At 46.6% G+C, this 25883-nt stretch overlaps 1 protein-coding gene across 2 annotated transcripts in view; it reads left to right on the top strand.

Moving 5' to 3' along the window:
- The window catches only part of MGMT (O-6-methylguanine-DNA methyltransferase), a 316266-nt gene that overhangs the window by 284013 nt on the left and 6370 nt on the right, over window positions 1-25883 (top strand). For both annotated transcript variants that reach the window (XM_036735814.1, XM_036735813.1), the window contains exon 5: window positions 23811-23950. In XM_036735814.1, the coding sequence (XP_036591709.1) occupies window positions 23811-23950 (140 nt within the window). The remainder of the gene's footprint in view (window positions 1-23810; window positions 23951-25883) is intronic.

The following is a 25883-nucleotide window of genomic DNA, read 5'->3' as shown; positions in this document are numbered from 1 at the left end:
TTTCAAAGCAAATATTAAAAATTGTTTTTACATGTAACTAGGGAAAATTAAACAATTTTTAAAAGAAAGAAAAGCCCTCTCCCCCTCCACGCTTGAGTTAGATACATTTTTCTATGCACTGTTTACAGGTGGCTAATGTACATGGTGGGAGAGATGAATCTAAATCCATTTCCCACCAAACTGAGAGCCAATCTCCAAAGTATGTCTCTGAAAATAATGAATCCCTTCCCACAGGTTAAATGAACACGAGTCTTTTGTCTACCTAAGGTGTCTCTGTAGGGTTGCACTGATACCTTTCTTTCCTTTCTTGGGCTGTTGTGAGAGGTTTGGTGAGCGCTGCTCATCACAGGCTTTAGAGCCTGGGAGTAGACAAGGTTTTGTTTTTCAGCTTGTCCCTTCAGTGTCTTACCTGTTTGTTCTCCAATACATATTTCATTAGGATGGCATAAAGTCCCTGGCATTTTGATTGGTGTGAATCTGTGATCCCCTCAGGGTGGGCACTCATTCCATCACTGCGTATCACAAACCCACCTCTGGCACAATGCTTGTCCATGTTGGCCATAAGTCCTCATCTTTCCAAAGGGTGGCACCCATAGTGCTGGGGTTGTCTCTTGGATCCCGTTACTTAGATTCCAGTGGGAAGTTCGTGAACTGTTCATTATTCTTCCACTGGCCACCTCACTTGCCTGCCTTCTTTCCCAGGCATCCATCCATCTGAAGGTGCCTTTTATTCAGGGGGTCCTTTGAAATTCGTCTTTGGTGATATGTGGATTGTTATTCTTCATTGCCCTCAACTTCAGATCCTCTGGGACGTTGCTGTTTCATATGTTACAGGCAGAGATCAAATCGAGAAGAGTATTGATGTAAAAAAGTTGGTCTTTCCTTCCAAGGACAAGCCTGGAATCTTTGAGAGCATCAGTGCTTTCCCAAAAGATTTCCATCCTGTTGGAATTCTGGGCTGAACTTTTTGTTGACAACGTCTGTCCAGGATGGGATGCGTAGACCAGCTGGAGGGTTTGACCAGCCAACCGCATATCAAGGTCTGGACAATGAGCATTCTTCATTCACTTGGTTTTTCCTGTGTCCTGGAGAGTTAAGCCAAATTCTTTGGAATGAACCTTCTGGTTCCTCCTTGGACCTCCCATGGCTTCCCCTCTTCCCACTCTCTCAGCTAAGATCTTTGCCTCATATCTTACAGAAAAAAAAGTGAGCCCCCTTGCTGTGAGTTCCCGCTCCTTCTCCCTCTCTCTCATCTCCTGTCACTCAGATGCCTCCTGCCCCCCTCTCCTCCTTCATCCTTGTCTCACATACTGAATAGCCTTACTCCTGACTCAGGCTAACCCATCTGCCTGCTCAAGTGATCCTGTCACCCACTCCTCACCAAACTCCAGTGTCTCTGTTGCCTCCAGGAGCAAATACAGAACCATTTGTTTGGCCTTTAAAGCTCTTCACAACCCAGCCCCCTCCTGCCTTTCCCGTCTTCTTACACTTTCATCCCTACCATGTGCTCTTCTGTCCAGTGACACCGGCATCCCAGTGATTCCAGGAACAAAACCCTCCATCTCTGGGCTCCAGGCCTTCTCTCTGGATGCTCTCCCTCCTCTGCCCCGACTGCTGACCTCCCTGGCTTCCTTTAAGTCCTAAATGAAACTCCACCTTCTCCAGGAATCCTTCCCTTTGTTAATCATCTCCTATTTATCCTGGATAGAACTTGTTTTGTGTCGATCTGTTTATGTGCTATCTCCCCCATTAGATTGAGGGCTGGGACTGTCTTTTGCCTCTTTTTGTATCCCCAGGGCTTAACACGGAGCCTGGCACGTAGAAGATGCTTAATAATAAATGATAATTTAATAGTAATTTAATTTAAATAATTAACTTGATAGTTATTGATTGATTAATTGAAATAAGCTGTGTACAGGACAAATGGAAAATAACTAAAAGACAGAAACCACTAGAAGGCACTGGTCATTACTGGGGTACAGAAGCAAAAATACGGAGACAGCACACAAGTATCATGAAATTGATTAGGAAGAAGCAATGTGATTAAATGCAGAATCTGTCCAGAGTAAATACAGACCAGCTTGATTGGGTTGATACTGGGCAGTGACAGGACTGGCAGGTGCTTCATGGGCCGGTGTGTTCTGGCTGCAGCTGTTTCTAGGCCCTTTGAATCTCCCCCAATGGTGATGCAACCACCATGGTCACACTTTTAAGAGGTGTTCATAAATCTGTCAGTGCCTGTTCTATCATCTCTTTCCCATTTTCCATCATTAATCACTTCTTTAAATAGGTCAGATTGGAAATGTTCTCACTGCATGGCATGCCTTTTTATCACTTTTATTCTTCTAGATTTTTATACCTTTGCCCTGTCAGTTCAGTGGTCTGACTGTGTGCAGCCAGCTCAGCCAATTCAGGAATGAATCACACATCAGTCTTATTTCCCATCTTAAATATTAAATTCTATATTGTTATGCTGATCGGTGTTTGTTGTGGCCCGCTCTTCTTACCTCTTTCCTCAAGGAAGAGCAGGCTTCTGGGTGGCCTCACTGGCATTTGGCCACCACCATTTCTTTTATCCCAAATGGGACTTTCTAACGTATTTTTTTGGCTTTTCCCCTTTTGACACTTGTGTGCTTTTGTCGTTGAGGTGCCAAGTATATCTTGATTTAATTTGAGAGGTTTTATCAAATTCTTCTTAGGCTTTCTCTCTCATCCTCTGCAACAGAGAAGGGGGCATAATTGGAAGAATTTTCATGATATTTTTGGAAATTCTTATCATTCAAACTGCAATATGAAATCACCAAATGTCCCATGAAATGCCATTTCTTCTTGCATTTCGCAGCACTCTAAAACCCACTCCTTTACTCACCTCTCTAAGGAGAACCCGAGCCATCTTTTCATTTAGCTGAATCTTCCTTTTGTCTCTTGGTTTCATTTAGTAGGCACTTAACAGACCCTTGTTGATTCACCAATTGGTTGTATGATAGCATTGATACAGTTCAGTGCCTTAAGAATTTTGTGTGGTCCACTGGTCACTGGAGAAGTATCTCACATTAGAGTGCCATCAGATAAATTAATGTCTACAGATAGTCTCAAAACTGATTCTTTACATGGTTTGCCCCCTTTCCCACCATTTTACCAACATCCCTGCAGACACAGATGGGGATATCTTTGGACTAAGGGCTATTTTGTGTTTTTCTTTGCTTCATAGGGGACCATGGCCAAATAATTCATCACCATATAGTCAGCCTCCAGGCAGTGAAGTTCTCCAAAGGCAAGCAGATATGGTCAGTTGAGGGGACTATGTCCAACACCTCTCCAAAATGTTAGAGACTACCAGAACTTGAACATTGCTACCGTATTGAATCTTCATTGTCCCAGCATCACACCCTTACCACCATGAGGCAGTGGAGTCACCCTCCTTGTTGTTGTTGGGATGATTTTATTATGAATAATTTTCTTTTTGTAGCAATATCTTTGTCAGTTTTAAAAACATCACTATATTTGCTAGCATTAAATAGGGTTCCTTCTATTTCTATATTTCCATTATATATATATATATATATATATATGTATATATATATATATATATTTTCTATATATATTCTATATTTCTATACAGAATTATTGACATGAGGATTATTAGTTCTAGGAGGATTTCTTCAAATTACTATCAAGCTGTCTGGATCATGAGTTGTTTCTCTCAGGGTTAAGCATCTTCATTTATTTTGTTTTGTCTTGTTTTGTTCAGGGTAATTCTTTATTGACTCGTCTTGCGTCTTCTTCCAGGATTGGTCATCTTAAATCTTGTACATCCTTATCTACAGGCATGTTGTTTTCCATACAATAGAAAGTAATCCCTTGGATAGGGCCCTGACTAATGTTCAGTCACACTTTTCTTAACACAGCACCTTGCACATAATAAATGTTTAATAAATGATTTTACAGTTTAATTGAATTGTTCTCCTTATTTCTGTTCTTAATTTTATAATCTCTCTTTCTCTTTCTTTTTTTTTTAAGCTTTCCTTTAGGCTCCTGCTTTGAATCTCTTCCATTGTCTTTCAGCACAAGCTTTGTATACCTCTCTTCCCTCTTATTAATGTAACCACTCGAGAATATGAATACATCCTGAAAAATTACATCGTTGACCAGTCTTTTGTGAATTTAATTTTTGGATTGTGCGGTGTGTATAAATTGAAAGTTATTACATATTTGAATCAGAGTTTATAGTTTAAGAGCTAGAAGTAACTTAAAAATTAGCTAGTCTGAGTCCCTCATTTAGCAGATGGGAAAACAGGCCCAAAGAATAATTTTCTCAGGATCAGGCTGATAATAAAGATCACCCTGGCAGAGATAATATTTGAGCTTAGATTCTTCCACTCTGTGTTCTTTTGATTATACCAGATTTGCTGTTATTTTTCTTGCCTTTTGAAGGTGGAAACAGAATTGACTTTGACACCAAGAAGTCTTGGGTTCAAGTGCCACTGCTGATATATTTTGCTGGGGTGGCCCTGAGAAAGTCACCCCATTTCTAGGGAAATCTCTGAGATTCCCCTTTGAGGAGAAGGTGTAGGCCCGCATGGGTAGAAGGAGCTTCCAATCTTGGATTTGCCTTTTTTTTTTTTGGTCTCAGGCCTTTCTTTCATTGTGTATTCATTTCCATTTCTGTCTCCTTTAGAGTTTTCTAGTTTGGATTCCACTTTATTAAAAAGCATTAGCCACATTCCTCTTCTTGCTCCTTTGAATGTACTGTTTCATTTCAAAACCTTTAGGCAAACCTCTTAATTTTAATATACCTCCATATTTATTAGCAAAAGCATCTTCAGAAAGCAACATTATTATTGATCCTTTTGATTCTTGACATACTCTCATTCTTTTTCTTTTGATGAGAGAATTCAGACCATTCACATTTGTTATGAGGAATCAATGTAATTTGTTTTCTGATATTTTCTTCATGTTGGTACTTCCCGAAGGAAGTGAAATCTATATTTATGCTCTGTTTGATCTACTAAGTGTAGTTAATGAAATTAGTTATATTCTTTTTCTCAAAAATCTTAATTCATATACTTCCTTGAAGATTAAATTGCTTTAGATTACAGATAGTTTTGCCTTTTGTAAATTGCTGTCTCTTTTCCTTTTTTCATTTTCTTTTTGGTTATTGTTATTTTTTCTCATCTGTATCCAAAAGCCTTTTTATTAGGAAATGTGATTGTATTTTAATATTCTTTACCTTTTTCTGTTAATCATGTGCTGTTAACCCAGTGCTTCCCTGGAACTGTGAATTCTCTGAGGTTGGGGCTCCCTCTAATGATGCCAATCGCAGCTCGTCCATGCTTATCCTTCATGTGCCCCTGAAAAAGGCACTGGATGTGGCAATTAAGAGATCATTGTTAACTTTGGAGAGAGCGTTTTCAGGAGCTGCCATGCTTATCCACCCTGGCTCCTGGATTTCCTCGCAGAATATCTATTCTTAATATAAAAGGCTTCTCTCCCCCTCTGCCTCGTAATGCCCATTCTTCTCTCCCCCCTTTTATTTTTCACTGTGTCCTTTTTGAATAATGCATACCCTTTAGACCCATAATTTAGTCATGGGTCAGATCCCACCATGTCTCAGAGAAGTCTCTGATGAGATCAACTTAACTTCCCTGCCTTATGATCTTTAGCTTCCTTTACTTTGGGCCATACCTCGTGCATGTGTGTATAAGCCCCCCAATGTCATGGGCTTATCATGGGTTCTTTCTTGCATTTCTCTCTGCTCCTTTTCTACCTATACTGTTGCTATGGCATCTTTCATGGTGGATCCATATCAACAGTTTTCTCCCCCTCTTCCCTTTTGGTTTAAAATCTTTTGGATTGGGTTTTCAAGACTACCCTTTCATATTAGCTACTGTGCCTCTACAGATGCTTTTTTGAACCCAAATGTGGGGATTTGCATTTATCCCCATTAATTTTCATCTTTCCAGTCCCCGCATTTCAGGATATATGTGGTTCCAATTCCGTCACTCATTATGGTAGTTACAAGATTGAAGGGCATGTTTTTTGGGTGTTCGTTTCAGTCTTTGATATAAATGTTGGACAGAATAGGGTGATACCTGAGGCATTCTTTCAGAGACTTCCCACTAGGTTGACGTCTTTAGTCTCATTCAGTCACGTGAGAGATAGTGAGAGAACAGTGGGGACGCCATCCCCAATGCCCAGATGAGATATGTGGACATGCCCTCAAGATGTGGTGAGACTGAGAAGGAGTGTGGGAGAGATTGCAGAAGGGGAATGAATGTACCTTGAGTGTGAGAGCTGCAAAGGAAAAAGGAGAATGATCCAGAGCCCTTCAGCTTCAACATCGAGCAGGAAGGTGGGGCGCTTCACAGAATCCTAGAAAAGAGTGGGCACTGCAAGGCTGAGGGTGAAGGTTTCTGTTTGGAGGATACCGAAGTGAGCATCTGGACACATGTCCCGTTCGTGCTGGTGGTGTGTGTCCAAGTGCGGGAAGAAGGGTGGGGCTTGAGAAGAACGGGGGAGCCATCTCTCCATAGAGGGGGGAGTTGAGAAGACGGGCAAGGAGAGAACATAGACAGAGACAGTTAGCTAGGGATGAGGGGAGGAAAGGGAGAAGAAGGGGGGAAGAAAAACAGTAAAGGGAGGAGAACCTTTCCAGGGCAAAAACATGGCCAGCGCTAGTCCTGTAGATGGAAGGAGGCCTGGGAAAAACCTGGCTGATCAGTTCATTGGCAGCATTCATGAAACACTTCTTTGGTGTAAAGGCAGATTGCAACAAGATTGAAGGGGAAATGGAGAAATGGGCCATCAGGGCATCTTTCCCTGGTCACCCTGGTAACACCAGCTCCGGAGCTCACCACAGAAGGGCCAAGGAAGGGATGGCGGTGGGAGGTTTCACTATGCTTCTCCTTCCACATCTGTGGCACACCGGCTCTGTGCAAGAGGATCATCCCTGCTTTACAGAGGAAGAGACTGAGTGGCAGCTTCCAGAGCAGAAGTAGGATTCACACCTGGGTCTTCTGCCCTCTCTTCACTGGGCATCATGCTGGGAGAAGCCTTCCCTCTCTCTCCACCCAGCCCTTCAAAAAGCTGGCCACGGCCTCAGGACTGCAGTGACCGAGGGCACACGCCCTGGTCATTTCTCTAGCCTTGGTTTTAGGGTGGCTCCTGTGGCTCGGTGCATTTAAAAACACTTAATGATGTCCAAGTTCCACATGCTTGGAATCTTTAAAAAGACAAAAACAAACAACCCCATAATGCTCTGTTATGCCTGACTGACAAGCCCCACCAGCACTGATTGCTCAGTGTTTAGTCTACAAAAAGCAATACGCTGCAGAAAATGGGGCTGTATGTGAGCGTTTTGTAGATGAGCTGCCCTAACCATCCCACCAGCCCTGAAAATGGCATTTACCTACTCAGATTTTCCAATGACTTCAGTATTAATGGCGTGTGCCCGGTGGGGTGTTTGGGGGAGGTCGGTGTTCTCCATGGAGGTTACTTGGCAGATGTGAACCCAAGTTGCTCCTCAAGGTGGGGAAAGGAGCTCTTTAAATGGGAGGCGGGGTGTTCTCACACACACACATGCACATACACGCACGCATTGATTTTTACTCGAGGGACAGGGGTGCAGGGCGGTATGTTTATTATAGCCATCATCCTTACAGCCCTCATGGCACCAAAAGCGTCTTTAAAAACACAGGGAAACCAATGCGGGATTTTAAAATTAAACTTTTTTTTTTAAATCATTCCTTTTTAATTGATCTTGGATAGTCACTAAGCGAAATTCTCCTCCTGATCTTTGTGCCTTAGGTGATGACCTTTCTAAAGCCCTCTCTCCTTGTTTTTGCCCTGCTACTTGGGAAGTTCTGGAGGTCAGAGCTAACATGTTAAAGTAAATCCAATTATTTTCATTTAAGTGGTATCATATTCTATAGCTGCTATGTAATATGTATATATTGTACAGAGAGGGTGAGGACAGAGGAGATTAATTATTTACCACTTGGCTATCGGCAGTCAGTCATCATGTCAGAAGAAGCCACAGCCGATAGAAATAGATTTGGAATTTTCTATTGGGTCATCTTCAGTGTATTCATTTATATTTATAAAGTTCCCCTTGTGCACCCCTCACTCGCCCTGCTGCATCCCAGACTTCCTGGCTGTGGTTAATAGAGGAACAACCTGCTTAGACCAATCAGCATCAGTCAGCGACCAGGGGAGGATGGGCAGCTTCCCTTCTGGCTTGTGAGCAGCTCCATCGTGGTGGGGATTAGCCTTCCTTGGTGCCCACTCTCTATTTTACCATCTGGAAAATGGGGAGGATTCTCTTCTTGACCGGTGAGGCATGGGAGCCCACATCCCAAACTGCCTTGCCTCGGTTCTCTTCTCCCGCCCCCACCCCAGCAGACTAAGAACCTCCTGAGGGCAGGGACTCTGTGTTTTTGTGGGGTGTCTGTGGATAGGTGTATTTGGAGAACTCAGGAATGACTTCTTTGGCCCTCCCAGAATAAGGCACTGCCGAAGGGTCAGCCACACTCCAGGAACATGAATGGAAATGGAGCTTCCAGTGGGAAGGCGATGATGGGACACTTCCAGTGTCGGTATCATTTTTTTCAAGATGGTTGGATACCTCTGAGTTGGGGAAGAGAATTTATTAAATGGTCCCTGGGGCCCTGAGGGCATTTCTATGTCCTTCTCACCAACTGGATCAAGGCCAGTGTGTTTTTTGATGAAGAATGAGAAGTGTGTCATTTTTTCCTGTGGATTTTCAGTTAAATGTTCTGATTTTGCAGCAAATCAATTCAGGGCCATTATCTGTGGGTCAGATGACACTTGGGAAAATGTCTTAAGTCAGCCAACAGCTTGTGTTTGTCCCCGAGTACTTTTGAGGAAGCAAAAGATAAAAGTTTGCTTGTGCCATAAGGAAGGCCAGCGGCAGCAGTGGGAGATCACACCGCCATCTTGTTCCCTCACGTGATTCGGATTCATTTGTTTTGTTTCATTCGCCTGTCTTGGTATCGCAGTGCTTAGCATAGCACACAGTAGGCGCTTAAGAAATGCTTGTTGATCGACTGACTGCACCCCCTTGACTCAGTTTCCCCTCTTGCAAAATAGTGGGATTGGACACAAGGACTTGAAGGCTCCTCCTGTCCAGTCTAGAAGTCACTCCTTTGCTACCCTCCCCCTCCTCCTAATACTAATAGTGATAGTGATAAATAGCTAGCATTTATACAGTGCTTTAATGTTCACTGGATCCTCACAACAGCCCTGGGAGGTGGGCGCTGTTATCCCCATTTTACAGGGCAGGGACCTGAGACAGAGAGAGAAGTGACTTTGCCCACACTCACACAGCAAGGCAGGGTCTCAGGCCTGTCTGACTCCGAGCTCACAATCCCCTCTGCCTCTGGGCACCTCTCACGATCCTGCCCATGAGGCTCTTACTCCCAGCCATCTCCCTCCTTTCTCTTGGCCTCAGGATTGCTGGCCTGAGTTCCTGAACGCACTTGTCCGTATGTGGGTACAGGGGCCTCCCCTTGGACAGCTCCAGGCAGGGCCCCAGGATCCTCTGGGATGTGTCCTTGCTGGGCCGTCTGGCTTGTTCTCTGCCTGGCCTGCGCCTGCCAGGAACGGTGAGCGACCAGAATTTCCTGAGTGACCCTCCCAACCCCATTTCATGTGAGATGCGTCCTCTTTGTTGGCTTGTCCTGGTATTTCCGACTCTGCTAATTACATTATTACCTGACGGGGACTTACAAGGGATGGAAATCAGGGCCGAGCCTGGCTTGGCAGCCGGCAGGGTTTTCACTAGTTTCAAACAATGTCCTCCCAGCTCCTCCCTCTTCCCTTGTCCTCTGTTCAGTTTACCAAAGAAAGACAATTCCACATGATTAAAGCCCGAATGTTCAGGGTTCAGTGTGTGTCCAGGGACTGCCTGGCCATCCGGTGGCCTTCCTGCCCTCCCCACCCCAGGGCCCCATTTCCGTTTGGGGGATCTTCCCCTCCCGTGCCTCTTTGCTGTGCCAACCCATCTCCCCACCAAAGGGGGTTCAGTGCCCAGCCTTCCTAGGGCCAGTGGAAGATAACAGGGAGGTAAAGTTCTTTGTGTACCTTAACTGGCAGTTAAATGGGAACTCTTACCCCGAGAGCTTTGGCTCATTGGTTCAGGGCTAGAGGGACTCCAGCTGACCATCCAGGCTGACTCCTACATTGTCCACTTCTGGGACAGTGGCAGGAGCCCCAGCCGTGGAGGAAGAGGGCCCCACTTCTCCCACCTTTGCCACTAAGCAGTTGTGTGTCTAGAGGACGTCTCCTGGATTTGATCAGTTTAAAAAAAAAATCAGGCACAGTAGAAGCCCCTTTGGCCAGCTTGAGTCACAGAGGGCGTGGAGCTTCCAGGGAGTCATGTCTAAGGAAGTGCTTTTGCTAAGGCAGATGGGTGGTGGAGGGATGATATGGCTTTGCTGAAGTTTCATTGCTGGTTTGTCCTGGAAGCTCAGATTCTGCTGGGAAGAATCTTCATGTCCCTGCAGGGACCAAAGCTGGGTGGCGCACAAACAGATAACGGCCGGCAGTGGCCCATCTTATAGAAGGGAGAACTGAGCCCAAGAGAGGCTTAAGTGACCCAGCAAGTAAGGCAGGGCTGGAAATCGGTCCCAGCACTGCACCACCAAGATGTCTGTGAGCTGATGGCATATTGGAAAACTGAAGGAGCCCAGGAGCAAAGCTGCCTGACAGTCCCTAGAAGAGCCAGGCAGTGCCAGGGTGCCTCCAGAGCTCCTCAGGGCCACAGCCGGGAGAAACTTGGAAGGTTAGCCAGGAATGGAGCCAGGGAGCCCCAGGGGCTTTATTAGCCCTGGCAGAGACCTCTCTGGGGGCATATCGGGGAAGGAGCAGGGTGGGGGGGGGTGACGTTTCTGCCATACCAGACCAACCAGGCTGCACTGGGCAGGACACCATGCCCCGCCCAGCATAGCCCTCCACCAGTTCACCAGAAGACACTGCCACGCTCTGAGTGAGGCCTGGAGAAGTGGCCGTGGGATGCAGTCTGGGTGGCCTGGTGTCCTTGTGGAAGGCTCTCCATGGGGGCTAAGACTTGAGCAGGGTTTGAAGGGTGGCCAAGCGATGAACAGGACAGTGATGAAGAGATGAGTGCAAAGCACTGAGCCTGGCATACAGTGGGCACTCCATAAATGCATCCCTGTAGAGAAGAAGGAATAACTCGTGGCCTCAGAGAGCCCAAGCCAGAAGGGATCTCAGGACATCTGGGCCAGTTCCCTCTCTTTATAGATGGGGAACTAGGACCCTTAAGTTCAGTGCAGTTCAATTCAGTCAACATGGATTAAATGCCTACTGTGTGCCAGGTACCATGCTGAGGATATAAAAAGAGTCAAAAGATTGCCCCTGCCCTCAAGATGCTTACAGTCTAATGGAGGAGATATGAGGGAGATAGCAAGGAAAGAAATCTGGACAAAGCAAGCTGGACAAGCTTAATGGAAGGTGATTAACAAAGGGAAAGCTCTGGAATTAATACTTGGCCAAGGTCGCTTCAATAGGTCAGTTGGTCAATCAGCAAGTATTTATTAAGCACCCAATGTATGCCAGGCTGAGTTCTGGGAATACACAGAAAAAGGATGAAATAATCCTTCCTCTCGGGCAGCTTCTGTTCACTTAGGGGAGGCAGCGTGTCCATATACAGGTACATTCATAATCAATTAGCCCTCCATAGAAGGTAGTATAGGAGGGAGGGGCCTAGCAGTTGGGGGGGCCGGGAATCAGAAAAGGCTTCATTTGGGAGGAGATGCTTGAGACACATTCTAAAAGAAGGTTCTCTGAAGTCCAGGTGAGGCATGAGCACAGGGGAGGGGGCCACCCATGTCTGAGGAACAGAGAGAAGCCCATTTTAGGGCAGGAGGCGGGGAATGAGGATGGAAAGGGAAGTTGGGGCCAGGTTGGGAAGCACTTTGAAAGCTAAATGTATGTGACCTGAGAGGCAGTGAGGAGCCAGGGAGTGTAGGGATGACTGGTCAGATCTGCACTTCCAGAAAATCTCTTTGGTGGCTGTGGAGAGAATGGGCTAGAGTAGGAAGAGATCAGGCAGGGGAGCCGGTCAGGAGTGCATTTAGGGTCAGGGGTCATGAGGGCCTAGGCTATGGGGAGCTGGGACCGATGGGAGAGGAACTGGGAACCAGATGGAGGGAGCAGAGGAGGCCAGGGAGGGAAGGCAAGGTTGCTACCTGGTTTATATCACATTTACATTCTTCTCTACAGAAGAATGGAGTTGACCTCAACAGCCAGAGGAGAGTGTGGAAGATGGGTGTGTTTAGGGGAAAGACAGTGAGTTTTCATTTGAAATGCTAGCTTTGAAATGGCTCTAGCAGTTGGTGACAGGAGCCTGAAAAAGCTCAGGAGAGAAACTGAGGTTGGCTCTGTTAACCAGGAGAGTCATCTGCATGAAGACAATAATTAAACCTGTGGGAACTGATGAGGTTGCTAAGAGACAATGTAGAGGGAGAAGAGAGAAAGGCCCCAGACACAACCCTGAGGGTCAACTGCAATTAGGGGATGTCTTATGGCTGAAGAGCCAGCAAAGGAGGCTCAGTGGTGGTCTGCTATATAAGAAGAGAGCAATCCATGGATGGAAGGATAGTTAAATGGTTAGATGGATGTGTGGATGGGTGAGGAGATGGATGAGTGGATGGATGGATGCTTGATTGAATGCTTGACAGATACAAGCAAACTATAGATAGTCCCTGCCCTCATAGAGCTTACATTCTAATGGAGAAAGAACACAAAGAAGACCTGGAATTGAGAGGAAAGGGAGAGGGACATGGAGGCCTAACTCCTGTCAGAATAATATGAAAACTCACTTGTCAACAGCCTGGAGTCTCAGAGGCTGAGGTTAAGAGAATCATGTTCAAAAACCCCAGACAGGAGACAGGAGGCAGTCTTTCTGAAGGCAGTAAGTCAGTCCAGTGGGCCCTTTTCCCAGGCCACCACAATCCATAGTCCAAGGCAGCCCTGAAAAGGACCCCGTCTCCTGTCCATTGGGAGGGGTGTAAGGTCAGGTCATTAGTCACTTCATAGCTAAAGACTTTGCCAGTGGTTGGTGAAGCATCCGTGCAATTCTCAACCCTTGGTGCAGGTATAGGTGACTTTGTGCATCATACACGTGCACGTTAATTACTAGAAAGACTGGAATTTAAGAATACTTTGAAGGACCAAGCTGCATCAATTGATAGTAGAATAAAAAATTTTATTTCAAAGTAAAGTTATAACATGTGCTTATGATTATTCATATTGAAGGTGCATTTGCAGTAATAGGAGAAATAAAATATTTATTATCAAATATATTTCCATGTCAATTGACATTCCTGGGTCTTCTATCAAGGAGACATCTTCCCACCTCCAAGGTGTTGCTGCTTTACAGGGATTTAGAGATAACTGGATCCTCATTTTTGCTTCCAAGCTTCAGCAAAGACCCCACCTCAAGTATTAAAATCAGTGAGAGGATGATTTTGTGCAAGATGGTGGCTGAAAAGCAGGGACTTGTGTGAGCTCCCTGCCAGGTCCCTCAAAAAACCTATAAAAAATGGCTCTGAACCAATTCTAGAACTGCAGAACCCACAAAATAGCAGAGGGAAGCAGGGATCCAGCCCAGGACAGCCTGGATGGTCGCTGGATGACGTCTATCACACACGGAGCGGAGCCGAGCCGAGCCCAGCGTGGGTGGTGGCAGGGCCAACCAGACCAGGAGCTGGGCGGAACAGGCCCTAGAGCTCTGAATCAGTGAGCTGTGGCAGTTACCAGACTTCTCAACCCACAAACACCAAAGACAACAGAGAAGATTAGTGGGAAAAGCTGTGGGGGACAGAGTGAAAGGAGTTCTCAGTTAGGCCACGGCCCCGGGGGCAGCGGAGGTGGTGCAGCTACAGAACAACAGCTGCAGTTGCTTCTGGCCCCAGGCCAACCTGGTGGGAGGAATTAAGTGGCAGATCAGAGCAGGAGTGCAGAGCCTGCTGAAGGTCTGAGTCAGGTCCTGGTTGGCAGTTCTTGGGGAAGGAGGAGTGCTGGTGTGGCCAAGCTGGCTGTATAGAAATAGCTCTGAAATTAATGGTGCATCCCCTCAAGCTTGGAACAAAATACTCTTTACAAGCAGTCATACCCTGCTGAAAAACTCAAGGGTCAAGTAAGTTGGCTGGGAAGATAGCCAGGCAGCAAAAACGCACTCAGATTCAGTCTCAGACTTTGGAATCTTTCTTTGGTGACAAAGAAGACCAAAACATACAGCCAGAAGAAGTCAACATAGTGAAAGAGCCTACATCAAAAGCCTCCAAGAAAAACATGAACTGGTCTCAGGACATGGAAGAGCTCAAAAAAGATTTGGAAAAGCAAGTTAGAGAAGTAGAGGAAAAATTTGGCCGAGAAATGAGAATGATGCAAGAAAACCATGAAAAACAAGTCAATGAATTGCTAAAGGAGACCCAAAAAAAATACTGAAAAAAAAATATTGAAGAAAGCAACACATTAAAAAAAGAGACTCACTCACATGGCAAAAAAAGCTCCAAAAAGCCAATGAGGAGAAGAATACTTTGAAAGACAGAATTAGCCAAATGGAAAAGGAGGTCCAAAAGACCACTGAAGAAAATACTACCTTAAAAATGAGATTGGAGCAAGTGGAAGCTAGTGACTTGATGAGAAATCAAGATATTATAAAACAGAACGAAAGGAATGAAAAAGTGGAAGACAATGTAAAATATCTCATTGGAAAAACCACTGACCTGGAAAATAGATCCAGGAGAGATCATTTAAAAATTATTGGACTACCTGAAAGCCATGATCAAAAATAGAGCCTATATATAATCTTTCAAGAAATTATCAAGGAAAACTGCCCTGAAATTCTAGAGCCAGAGGGCAAAAATAGAAATTGAAAGAATCCACAGATCACCTCCTCAAAAAGATCCCAAAAAGAAAACTCCTAGGAATATTGTCACCAAATTCCAGAGCTCCCAGGTCAAGGAGAAAATACTGCAAGCAGCCAGAAAGAAACAATTTGAGTATTGTGGAAAAACAATCAGGATAACACAGGATCTAGCAGCTTCCACATTAAGGGATCAAAGGGCTTGGAATATGATATTCCGGAGGTCAATGGAGCTAGGATTAAAACCAAGAATCACCTACCCAGCAAAACTTGAGTATCATGCTCCAAGGCAAAATATGGGTTTTCAACAAAATAGAGGACTTTCAAGCTTTCTCACTGAAAAGACCAGAGCTAAATAGAAAATTTGACTTTCAAACACAAGAATCAAGAGAAGCATGAAAAGGTGAACAAGAAAGAGAAATCATAAGGGACTTACTAAAGTTGAACTGTTTACATTCCTACATGGAAAGATGATGTGTATGATTCATGAGGCCTCAGTATCATAGTAGCTGAAAGGAATATGCATATATATATATATATATATATATATATATATATATATATATATATATATATGTATATGTGTATATATATATGTGTGTGTGTATACATATGTGTGTGTCTACGTATGTATATATGTAGGTGTGTGTGTGTATATATATATATACATATATATATATATACACATACATACATATAGACAGAGGGCACAGGGTGAGTTCAATATGAAGGGATGATATCTAAAAAAATAAAATCAAATTAAGGGATGAGAGAGGAATATATTGAGAGAGGGAGAAAGGGAGAGATAGAATGGGGTAAATTATCTCGCATAAAAGTGGCAAGAAAAAGCAGTTCTGTAGGAAGGGAAGAGGGGGCAGGTGAGGAAGAATGAGTAAATCTTACTCTCATCAGATTTGACCTGAGGAGGGAATACCATACACACTCAATTGGGTATCTTACCCCACAGGAAAGAAGGAGGAAGAAGATAAAAAGAGGGGACGATAGAAGGGAGGGCAGACGGGGAGGAGGTAATCAAAAACAAACACTTTCAAAAAGGGACAGGGTCAAGGGAGAAAATTCAATAAAGGGGGATAGGTTAGGAAGGAGCAAAACATAGTCTTTCACAACATGGGTATTGTGGAAGGGTTTTACATAATGATACGCATGTGGCCTATGTTGAATTGCTTGCCTTCTTAAGGAGGGTGGGTGGGGAGGGAAGTGGGGAGAGAATTTGGAACTCAAAGTTTTAAAAACAAACGTTCAAAAACAAAAGAAAAAGTTTTTGCATGCAATTAGGAAATAATATACACAGGAAATGGGGCATAGAAATTTCTCTTGCCCTACAAGAGAAGAAGAGAAAGGGGGATGGGAGGAGAGTGGGGTGACAGAAAGCAGGGGTAACTGGAGAAGGGGGCAACCAGAATATATGTCATCTTGGAGTGGGCAGGAGGGTAGAAATGGTGAGAAAATTTGTAATTCACACTCTTGTGAAAATCAGTGCTGAAAATTAAATATATTAAATAAATAATAAAATAAAATAAAATCAGTGAGAGAAGAAATATGCTTCTAAAGCACTTTAAGAAGCTTCTTCCTTCCCTGGTGCATCACCCATGGAGATGGGGGTCTGCATCCAAGTCCCCCCAAGATTCACCAACATCATATCCTCTTACCTAAGTCATGATTGTGCTTGGTGGTCTTGTTCTCTGAAATGTTCTAGACCTGGAAGCAGAAAACAGAGTAGCCTTGTGGAGTCTCTCGTGGCCCAGTGGATAGAGCCCTGGGCCTTGGATCAGGAAGACCAGAGGCTTGGCTTGGCCAAAATGTGGGTGGACTGCATAAACTCCAGCATTCCTGGAACCAGCTAGGTTTGGAGTCCTGCCGATAATGGAAATAAATATGGCCTATCTCACCCCTTTCTTGAGGAAGCCCTTCTTCCCTTTTGGTGATCATTAATTCCTTTTCTGAATGTTCACTGTCCATCTCCCTGACAGGCTATTCTAGAACCAGGATCAGAGTGAAGCTCCTTGGCCCACAGGTGGCCACTGCCTTCCCTTCTCTCTACTTGAACATTCAGTCGCTTGTTCTCAAACCCTATGGTGTCCATCCAGTTGTCCATGACCTTGAGCTCAGCATCACAGCCCTTGAGTAGCCAGCCACGGCTGGCTCTGCTACCATCTTCTTACTTCTCTTGGGTTCCCACTTCCCACTAACCCCTCTCTCCCCCTTGGCAGACCAAATGTCTTAACATCATCCCATCACTTCTTTGCCTTTTCATCTCCTTATCCAGTCCAGCCTTGTCCTTCCTCACCAGCTTCATCCCCTTCAGACGAGTTCATTACCAGGGGGAGTTGCTGAAGAATGAGGTGGAGGCCCTGAAGGTAGTTCCAGAACTATTTGGGCAGCCCAGCTGGTGCAGCCCTGCAGGGGACAGTGTGCATTCAGGGCTTGGCAGCAGACGTGTAGCATGGCAGAGATAAGGGGAGCCTTAGAGCCCTTTCGATAGACTCATAGAGTGCCAGAGCTGAACTGCCCCTGAGGCCATGGAATCCAGTGTGTCCTGATAAGGAAGCCCCAGTCCTGCAAGACTGACGAGTGGACATCTGATGACCCTTGAAGATCTTTATTGACCAGAAGACCATACCCTCTCACCTTCTCCTGGCACTTTTGAGAAGGACTGATGGCAAGCTGCTACCTAAATGCTAGCTATTATTGCTTTGCTGCTTACCCAAGACCCCACATATCTCAAGCTTTTCCAATGGCAGTAGCTCTGTGACTGTAAAAGTGAGGACTCTCCCAGCCTGCCTCACCCCGTCATGACCACTGACCCTGTCTGCCCTGTCGAAGGCCCTGACCACGTACAAGACTTGTAGTCTAAAGTAAACACCTCATTCAGTCATTTTTCAGTCATGTCCAATTCATGGCCCCATTTGGGGTTTTCTTAGCAAAGACCCTGGAGTAGCTTGCCAATTCCATCTCCAGCTCATTTTACAGATAGGGAAACTGAGACAAACAGGGTGAAGTGAGTGGCCCAGGGTCACACAGCTAGGAAGTGTCTGAGGTCAGATTTGAACTCAAGTCTTGCTGACTCCAGGCCTGGAGCTCTGTCTACTGAGCCACCGAGCTGCCCAGACACCTTGACTTCTGTCTGAATGCTGAAAATGGTCTCTGCCACTGGCTACCAAATGGAGGGCTTCCCAAGCCCTCAGACTCTCCGTGGAGTTGCCCACCTCTTCCATAACCAAGGACATAGCGAGCCCTATAGAACCAGCCTCTCTGGCTGCCCCTGGGACACCCAGCTCCTTCAGCCTTACTTTCCTCATTGAAATTTTTATTGATCTGTGAAATGGGAATGATAGTCACCTCCACCTCTCAGGGGTGTTGTAGGGATGGAATGAGATAGCGTTTGTACAGTGCTGTAGAAATGCTAGTTCTTGCTATCAGCTGCAGCAGCAGAAGTTTATGCCTCCGATGCCACTAGAGTGAATGAAAAGGAACCTTTATTTCAGGCTTCCTGCCCATGAGGCTTTGTTCTAAGTCCTGGGCGTACAATGCAGGGAAGCAAGGCAGTCTCTGCCCTCAGGGAGCCTTGTTCTAGTAGGGAAAGACAGCCAGTAATAGCATTAATAATAATATAGCTAACACCTGCATAGCGCTTCCTCACAAACACCATCTCATTTGGTCCTCACAACAATCTTAGATATAAGTGCTGATAATATCCCCATTTACAGGTGAAGAAACTGAGGCAGAGATTAAGGGACTTGCTCCGGGTCACATAGCTAGGAAGGGTCAGAGGCCAGACTTGAACTCTGGTCTTCCTGGCTCACCACTCTGGGGAATGCTGGCCGGGGAGAGGAGTTTTGTGAGTGGATTCAGCCAACCACGGGCCAGTGAACTTTACTTGAGAGCGTATTAGCAGAGCGATGGTTGGCAGGTCTGGCTCAAGGATGGTCCAGGCCCACCTCACCCTTCGTCCTCTTCTGGACGAAGACTAAGCTGGCAGATTGAGGCAAAGCTCATCCCGTTCTAGTGACGCAGGCTCAGGTTTCTTGTGCTTCTTCTGGATGAACTATGGAGATGTGAGTCCAATGAGAGATTTCCATGGGCAGACGGAGTCCTCCTGGATGGTTCGGGGGGGAGCACTGGAAGGGCTTTACCCAGAGATTGCCCCCAGGGTTTGACCTTGGAGAAAGGTGGCAGACAGGGCAGCAGCCGGTCCAGGTTTCAGATAATGCCCATCTGGGAGGGATTGCCCCAGACACACCGATGACCCAGTCGGGATCCAAAACCATCTTGAGGGGCTCGAGAACTGGGCCCAAGAGATCGAGATGGAGTAGATGGGTTTCTGTTTTTACACACACACATACGTATACACATACGCACCCTTATGCTGTGGCTATACATGTAATGTGTGAGAGGATATATCCATAACATATACATACATGTGTCACGCACATGCATACATGGCATTCCCAAAGTCTCTGTGTATGTATTTTAATAGGAATGAATGTGTCATATCTTCCTGGGGCTCAAGAAATAGCCTTTTCAAGCACAAGATCGGGGAAGCATGGTTCCAGAGCAGTCTCTCTACAGCTGTTTGGGGGGGTTTGTGAGCTGCCCGTTTTCACACTTTGACGTGGGTCCCCCCCCCAAATTGAAAGTGCTCTTGGCCTCCATTGGGAAGCATAGCTTCCAAACAAGGTGGTGGGAAGCCCCTCTGGACTCAGCTCTTGTGGGATCATATCAGGAATATTGGGTCGTGTCTCCTGGCAGGTGCGCTGGGTGCAAAGAGAAACATCTGACAGCCCCTCCTGTTCACTCGCTTACATTCTACCGGGGGCTGCTGCAGGTTCACAGCTAATGTTCATATCTAGGGTATGCACACAGCCATGGGAGGATCAGGAAAAGCCTCCCTCCTGAAGGATGGGAGGCATCGGCTTCACCAATCAGCTGCAGGGACCAGTGCCTCCAGGGAAGGGGGACAAACCTGCCCAGAAGTCGGGGAGAGCAGTGGGTGGCCCAGGTTTGTCTGGGATGTGCGGGCCAGGAAGGATTGGGCTGGACAGGGAGAGGCTTTGTAGACCCAACAGAGGCACCTGTAATTGATCCCAAGGCACTGGGAAGCCTTCCCTGCCTTCTTCCCTCCCTGCTTCCCTTCCTCCCTCCCCCCTTCTCTCCTTTCCTCCCTTTCCTCTCTTCCTCCCCCTTCCCTCCTTCTCTCCCTCCCTCCTTCCCTAACCTGCAGCCCAGTATTCTACCCAGTATTTAGTGCAGCTGATCTGAGAGTCCACAGGGTACCATTGACTTGTCAAAAAGCCCCAGTGGATTGAGTTAGAGGTAGTGAGCATATGGTGACCAGTGGGTCAGAAACTTCACACAGACCCCTGATTTTTGCTTCTGCATTATTGTATGAATCCACTTGGAGCTGGTTTCAAACTCTGGGCATCCATTACCTGTAATTACTTCCCCCATGGCTTTCAGTCGGAGATGGCTCTGAATGTTGGTGGCGCCTGTTACCGCTAATTGCTTTCCCCCGGTGTGACCCAGAGAGCAGGTCCCGAACGAGGCTGTTGGGCTTGAAGGGTGGATAGGGAAGTTCTGAGGGCTCCCGCCGCAGGAGGGGGCCAGCCGCAGGGGTTGTGTTTGAACTTCCTGTCATGTGCAGTCCCAGGCATTCACGGTCCTAAGTGGTGTTTGGAGTAAAGGAGGGGTTCGTGTGCCTGCCTCAATTGGCAGCATCCTGCAAAGGTGAGTTCACCGGTCTAGGGAATCCCTTCTTCTCCTCATGTAGGTCAGTACCTGCCCCAAGACTTAGAATCTTAGAGAATTGCCCAGTGCCCCCAGGCCTGTTCAGTGACATGCCCAGGGTCTCAGGGCCAGCTGGTGTCCAAGGAGGGACTGGAACCCTGGTCCTCCTGACCCCAGAGCCTGAGTTCTATCCAGTGCACACTACTACCACCTTCGAGTATCATCACCCTTGTTTGATAAATGAGCAACTAGTCAGTCAGTAAGCATTTATTAAGCTCCTGCTGTATGTTCCAGGTGTTCTGGGGACAGAGCAAATGGAGCAGTCTCTACTCTTAAGGAGTTAAGCGCCCCCCCCATTTTTATACTGACCCAAAAAAAACCCAAATAAAATGTGCATTTTTGTATGCAAAGTAAAACAGAAGAAGCAAATTATACATGAGGCTGCTGACCCGTTATAAACAGCTTGCTTTTCTAGTGCATCCTCCGTTCAGCATGTATTTGCAAAGCCGCCTCCTGACCTTTCTTGTAACTTTCGTAGGCATTTTTAAAGCTTCTATGACCCTCATGTATTTTCTTTGCAAAAGTTGATTTTGGTAACTAACCCTATTGCTAACATCCCCCTAATTTAAAAAAAAAAAAACCATTGGATCAAAGATGAGGAGACAAGCAAGACAGGCCACCTCCTAAACCTCTCCCTGCCCTTCTTGACCTGAGGGAGGGTATCTGGCTTCGTAGCCAGTAACAATATCGTCAGGAAAACAGCCCAGACCACCTGAGACCCTCTGACCCTGCAGGGGCCCCAGGGCTGAAGGAGCACCCTACAGTAATTAAGGAATTGGGCACATAGCCCACATCTGGCCATGTGCATGAGGGTTCATGCATGGGTCCAACTTCTAAAGCATCAGAGGTTGGCACTCCCCTCCAAAACCGGTGCCAGTCCCAAGGCAGCCTCTCCTTAAGGGTCCAGCTACTCAGAAGTGGTTCAATCATCCTGTTGGGCGCTGTCTCTCAGAGCCGTATCAGCATTTGATGCATTCACTCCCTACAGGGTGAAATTGGGTTTTCAGATACACTTCCAGAGCAGTGTGCTTGGCTGCTCAATGTGGCGTTCCTGGCAGCCTCCCCTCCCGTATGGCCATGCTCATTGGGCCTGCACACTGCACATGATGGCTTCCCATGAAAAAGTGACCGTGTTGCCAAGGAGGTTTGCTCAACGCCACGCTCTGTGTTATTGTACATCCTTGTCCACACGAGGAGGGCAGCCTCCAGAATTTGGCCACTGCTCTCCTGAGCAGCCTGATGGCCGGGCTCTCCAATGATGGCGTAGGAAGCCTTCCACCGCTGCTTGTCCGCATTCCATGTTCTCCTTCCTCTAGCACACAAACTCCTCATTTCATTCCTACAGATTTTGTGAAGTTCCAGATCTCCCTTCTCCTGCTGGGTCTAACCTGGCTCCTTCTCTCCCTCTGCCGAGAGAAAGACAAACAAAACCGGCAGGCGGTGGAATGCGAGGGGACAGGAGCACGTTGGCCTCCATCCCTGGCTAGCGTGGACATGGCTCTCTCGTTGTTCCGGCTTTGGGTGTCAGCTGTTTTTTCCCCAGGATAGAAATTCCCGAAACCTCTGAGTGCAGGAAGTTGAGAGCCACCTTGCTCACCCCACAATCATCACAAGAACCATCATAAGTAACAATTTGATTTCAAATGAACCTTTCGGAGAAAGGCATGGTAAACAGTGTCTGTTTGCCTAAGGAAACCCTCCTAGCAATCAGCCCGGCACACAACTGCTCGTGCTAATGAACCCCGCTCTGTAATGTGCTTTCTCCAGTTAAATTGATTCATGAATTTTGAAGAGAACATTATCTAATGAATTTTCTTTGAATAGAAAGCAATTAAAAGGACAAATCAGTCTGATTAACCCCCCAGTCACCCTCCTGCCACAAATGGTGTACAGTTTGAAATTATATCATAAAAACTAGAGCGCGCTTCCTGTCTGGTGCCCTCGCCTAATCCGCGTAAATGGATGAACAACTAAGTTAATTTCTTTGATGACCCTGTTCTCATATCACCTGGATTATGCTGATGTTTAATTTGCTTAATGTTATAATAAAGACTAAACAGATTTTTTTCCAGGGAAGTGATTAGCGTTCTCTCCAGTTAAGAAGTGATTTTTCTTATTTAACGCACATACAGTGGGGTCCTTCCCTTTCGGAACACAGCCCTCCTCTTTGTGAGTTTGGTACCAAAGGAAACATCGGTGGCATCATGGCCACGGCCCAGGGAGCCACGTCTGTGGCTGCCATCTCCCTTGGAAAACCTGGGCCTCTCTGGCTCTGTGGGTCCCAACATCAGGGCAAAGCAGCCAGCATCCTCACCAGCCTCTTTGAAGCCCCACGTCACACCTCAAGAAGGACAACGGTGTACTGACCCAAGCTAACCCCACAATGAGGCTGGATAGGGGTCTCTCCTCTGTGAACTCAGTGCCTGCTGAGGGGAAAGTTAAAACTTTGGGGGGTAAGGGGGTGGGATTGCTCTTATACAGTCATGTATTCACTGCGTCAGCCAGATGGAGAACAAATGCAATTTAATGTGGTTAGTCAATTAAAATGGGAATAAAGTTATTTTATTTTGGCAGGCCTGTTCATTAAAGATGCCTGTAGCCAAGGTCATGCCCGGTCCCCATATTTTTTGAATGCCTCGTGTTCTGAGCACTTGCTCAGGGGGATCCCCACTCTACTGCAGACAGCCAGGGTAATGCTGCCCCTGGCTCTGGGGCTTCTTCCTCCTCCGTGTCCCAGCTGAAGTTTGAAATTAACTGGTAATACAAAAGGTTCAGAAGTAGGTGCAAGAAACCAGTTCTGCCTATGCCTATTAATTGGACTTTGCGCTAATTGACATACTCCCACCTAATGGTGAAGCCCTCTATGGAGCTATACATGGCACAGGGAAGAGCTTAGATAGGAGAAAGGAGGCCTCTCTCCATCTGCAGGGACGGCCACAATGAACATGTAGATTCCTCATCACATCGATTTTCCCACCTGTCTGGGTGACAATATGTATGGTGAGCGTGGAGCTGAGAGCATTGGCAGCTATTTATAATGTCGTCACTGGAGCCACTGGACAGAATGGCATCATTCTTCTCCTTTCTCTTTCAGATTCTTTTAGAAGACGGGTGTTGTGGACGCTGATGACGACGGTGAAATTGGGCAACACCATTTCCTACCAGCAGCTTGCGGCCCTGGTGGGGAAGAGCGGAGCCGCCAGAGCCGTCGGGGGAGCCATGAGGGACAACCCAGTAAGGACGTGTCCACTTCTGGATGATGGCGGCGGGAGGGGGCGCAGGGGCTCACGAGGGCTTTGTCCTCGGCTTGTATCCACTCAACACCTTCGTGGGATTTCTCTTTTGCCCTGGGTGGTCAGTGCGGAAAGGTACCTGTCTGTCCACCTGTTAATCCCCCATCAGCACTCTGCCCTGGCTGCTGGCTGTCTGGGACACTGCCTGTCTCTTATTCCTCCCTACCAATCAGGCAGTTAGCCTGTCTTTATTAGGCACCGACTGTGTGCCAGGTACTGGGGACATAAGAACAAAGCATAATTGTTAGCCAGCATTTCTATAGCACTTTCCACTTAGCCGAGGACTAAACGTGGTCTCTCATTTTCCTCATCCCAACCCTGGGAGATCCTGCTTTACAGATGAGGAGCCTGAGGCACAGATCAGTTAAGTGACTTGTCTGAGGCAGGGTTTGAACTCAGAGCTTCCTGGCACCAAGCCAGTGTCCTCTCCACCGCTATATCACCCAGCCCTCCTGGCAATGAACTTGCATTAGAATGGGAGAAGCAGCAGATACATCAAAAAATATATCCTGCAGAAAGATAGTAAATACAGATGAATAAAGAGTTTATGAATTTAGATGCATATATATGCACACATCCCCCCCAACTGCCTTGTGTACACACACACACACACACACACACACATAGCAGTTAAACACACGTGTATAGATATATAGATACGTATGTTTGCGTGTTTGGCCTCAAATGCATTCGCACACATCTCTACACACATACATGTACATTTATGAATGCCACGTAGAGCAGGTCAGGGTTGGACCCAATGCGGGCCTCTTCCCAGCTGCTGGTAAGTGGGCTATTCCAAGCCAGAGAGCCTCCCATGGACCTGAGTCCTAAAGATGGGGGCTGGAGAAGAAGCCAGGTGCCACGCACCTGTTTCAAGGGGTATCTCTTTTGTTCTGTTGCCCTTAACAGTGGAGTGGGGGACATTTCTCAAGTTAGAAGCCCTCCCTTATTTTCAGATTCTTTGCTTTTGACTTGAGTGAGGTAGGAAGTCATCTAATAGGCATGCCCAGTGGGCACCCAGAGCTGACTTGGTGGTGGCACACAGAAGTGGCTGTGTCTTTTCTGCTTCCTCTGCCCTATGCACACTTAAAGCTGACTCTCCCTGACTCAGAAAGGACAAAGCCTGTACTGACCCACATAGAGCAGATGGGTGGATCTGAGGCCACGAAGAAATCCAGGGTGGGCCGGGAGGTGAGGAAGAGGAGGCAACTGTGACCATGGAAAGACCAGTCCTTTGGTGCACAAAAGCGACGTGAATATGTACTCATGTGGCATGTGCGCAAGACCCAGTTACAGCCTAGGAAACGTGGGGCTTTTGTCTATGTCCTGGCCAGTGGGTGACCACCCAGTGGAATAGGAAAGCCCTGTTCCCGTTAGGCAGTGAGGGGACCCCGACACATAGAGAAGGTTGTTCCCTAAAGCTAGACAGAAGTCTCTAGAACAGGATAAAACCGCACCTTCATTTCAGGGAGAGTAAATGCCCTGGTCCTATGACAGGAAGGGAAATCACTAAAATCAGAGGGACCTTAAAAAAAAAAAAAAAGACTGTTGTGTCCTTGCTCTGTGTTCAGAGCTGTTCTTGTCCCTTCTCACGGGGGAGAAAGCAGCATTTCCCCACCCCCACCTGCTACTGCTGCTGCTTGGGGTGCCAGGCTTTCTGGAAGATGGCAATTACATCGCCATTTGCACAGAAATGCCTCTCCTGTAGGGGTGTCGTCTCCGTGCGCCCCTCATCTAGTGGAGGGTTTTCTGCTGTATTGGAATATCCCTTATTAGAATGTCAAGTACAGTCTGCAGAACTGACAAACCACTGCCCATGGCCCCTTGTTGCCCTGGATCCATGTGAAGATGACTTCCATGGTCACGCGGGC

The sequence above is a fragment of the Trichosurus vulpecula genome, chromosome 8, assembly GCF_011100635.1.
Source record: "Trichosurus vulpecula isolate mTriVul1 chromosome 8, mTriVul1.pri, whole genome shotgun sequence".
Lineage (NCBI taxonomy): Eukaryota > Metazoa > Chordata > Mammalia > Diprotodontia > Phalangeridae > Trichosurus > Trichosurus vulpecula.
Note: the sequence above shows the minus strand (reverse complement) of the source record. Positions and strands in the feature narration are given on the sequence as shown.